Source organism: Stylophora pistillata, chromosome 13, assembly GCF_964205215.1.
Source record: "Stylophora pistillata chromosome 13, jaStyPist1.2, whole genome shotgun sequence".
Taxonomy (NCBI): domain Eukaryota; kingdom Metazoa; phylum Cnidaria; class Anthozoa; order Scleractinia; family Pocilloporidae; genus Stylophora; species Stylophora pistillata.
In genome coordinates this window covers 9,135,560-9,138,059 of record NC_142531.1, presented here as the reverse complement: position 1 = coordinate 9,138,059, position 2,500 = coordinate 9,135,560, and the positions used below count along the sequence as shown (strand labels likewise).

Genomic DNA, 2,500 nt, shown 5'->3' with positions numbered 1-2,500 from the left:
AGTCGAAAGCGATAGTCATATTCCAACAATTTTCAAAAACTGCGACTGCGGCTGTTCCAGGGTCGAAAGTAGAAACGATGAGAAGCTACCCTTCCCGAACCCTTAGCCATGGTGAACGCAAGGTCCACTGTCAGGTGCAACCCATATTTTCAAACTTTTCAGATCAACTCACCTCATATTAATAGTGGATGTCACAGAAACTGCATCTCCATTTTCATCCAGAACAGACAAGTGTGTCGTACCGTAATCAGCGTTCGAAAAGGAATCTCCGTAATGTGATACATTGTTGTAAGTCGTATTATCCCGTATTCTTTGACGTAGGTAATCACCTAGTAGTTGATCTAACATCATTCGCGCTGTCTTTGAAGAAAAAAGTAAAAGTTGCAACCTGATTTTTTTACCCTTTACAACCTCACATCAGCTTGTATATTCTACATTCTGTTCTCCTTACATTGAGGAATAAAAACTCTTCCTTAATTGTTGATCGTTTCCATTATTCTCATGACCTTCATGCTTGAATCCGGGGGGTCTCTCTTAGGGACAATGGGTTAAATGCAGTCTTTGATGTTTGGAGTTGCTTTTGCTACAATTCAATCACAGGTTGGTTCAAATATCGCATCGAAGAAAACTTGTGCTTGGCAATCATCTGCAAAGAAGAATCAAGATGAAGACTCGTGGTCTTCTTGATGGCTCGAGTTTCATTTGGTCGCTGACGTTTCCTTGAGCTTGCTGTCTAGGGAGGGGAGGGTGGAGAGATTTGAGGGGGGTCACATGGTTTTCAGACTCTTTTTTTGGGCAACGGAGGGGAGATCAGTCGTTGCCTGTGATGTATGAAGTAGGGGATTATAAAAGATTAACTGCCAAATGACTGCAATAAGGGGGATCAAAATAATAATAGAAAGCTTTATGGTCGGGAAATCAGGTAATTATAAATTGTATCGTGAAACAACCAAAATCCTCCAACTCACCACGGCAACGAATAATGATGAAGCAAAAGAACTAGAAGAAAAGTTGCTATTCTTTGGATGTCCAGGGAACATGTTCGCTCTTCGCCAAAGTGTTTTTGCACCATCAAGGCTTATTACTTTGGACCACTTTGGTTATGGGTTGACAAGTATTAACCAAACAGCCAGTTGGACAGAAACTAATGAAAGTGTCACTTCTGTACCACCTGTTACATGTCACCTATCCCTACTATCCTGATATCAAACTTGGGATCTCCAAGGAGACTGCGCCATGCATAACTGAACTTAAAGGATTCAATGATTCGGTGATACGTAAGCACGTCATCGCGAACTGCTTTTGTCATGTCATACCCTACAGTGGAAACATTCCACATCAGAAAGCTGGTTGCATCTAGCAGAATTGATTATTGTAACTGCCACCTACAAAAGTTGCAGCGGGTACAAAATGCAGCCGCGCGCCTTATATTTGAAGAAAGCAACTACTGCCATGTAACGCCGCTTCTGAAATCATTGAACTGGCTGTCCGTCAAATATAGAATCATCTTTAAAGGGCTTTTAATTACTTTTAAAGCTATCCACGGTCTGGCGCCCGTCTATATTAGCGAATTAATCTCAATTAGAGATGTATCATCAAGTAGATTTTGCCTGCGTTCAATGAAGTCCTTGACGTTAAACTATCCTGCATTGAAGTCTCGCAAGACTCTCGGAGACCGGTCATTCTTCGTGGCTGCCCTCGAATTATGGAACGAGCTTCCTAGTGATATCAGGGACCTAAATTCAATTAATAAATTCAAGACGGCAATCAAGACTTATCTTTTTAGACTAGCCTTTTTATAGTGTTAGATGTGATGCTTTTCTTTTACATATATCTTATATTTTCTACTTGTATTTATATATCTAAATCTACATTTACATTTGTATTTTTATATATTTGTATTAAGATCATATTGTAATGCGCAATTGAAAATTTATATCGATAATTGCGCAATAGAAATTAATAAAAATTATTATTATTATTACAAAATTATTTATAAATCTTTTGAGTAAAAATTTCTGTAAATTTGGCTGGACATGAAAAACAAGTCGTAGTAGGATGATGGGTCAACCTTTGTGCTTTAAATTTCTTTGATTTCAATTCAGCTTTAGCTAAGTTATGGTCACGCATGCTTATTTTTAACAGCCTCAGGGTACTTGGATGATGGCGTGTTTTCGACTCATTCAAGAGACAAAGAAATACAGTCAGTCATTTGAACATTACATAAAACACTTAATTAGAAAAGGAAAATCCCATACGCTTTCGGAGAGTTTTCTCCACGAGAAAGTTAAACGTCGTTTGGTCAACAACTCCTACCTCTCAAAATGTTTAAGATAAGTGCCAGCACAGCGCCACTCGTCGGGGGTGGAGTCAGGTACATTCTCATGTTCGCGATGTTAGTCAGGTATGGCTCTCTTATTATCGGCTTATAATTTCTTAAATCTCTGTCAGTCACCTTCCCGGTCTCATTGACTTCCTTCATGTCATCCAAAATGTCAGT

At 39.0% G+C, this 2,500-nt stretch overlaps 1 protein-coding gene across 4 annotated transcripts in view; it reads right to left on the bottom strand.

Moving 5' to 3' along the window:
* LOC148717505 (glutathione hydrolase 1 proenzyme-like) overlaps positions 1-2,500 on the bottom strand; it is a 22,149-nt gene that overhangs the window by 5,938 nt on the left and 13,711 nt on the right. For all 4 annotated transcript variants that reach the window (XR_015994869.1, XR_015994870.1, XM_088743786.1 and 1 more), the window contains exons 4-6: positions 2,317-2,500; positions 1,186-1,317; positions 173-356 (exon numbers count right to left, since the gene is read on the bottom strand). The exon at positions 2,317-2,500 is cut by the window's right edge and continues 127 nt beyond it. Coding sequence is in view for 2 of the 4 variants with exons in the window: in XM_088743786.1 (XP_088599912.1) it covers positions 173-356; positions 1,186-1,317; positions 2,317-2,500 (500 nt within the window). In the remaining 2 variants the exon portion in view is untranslated. The remainder of the gene's footprint in view (positions 1-172; positions 357-1,185; positions 1,318-2,316) is intronic.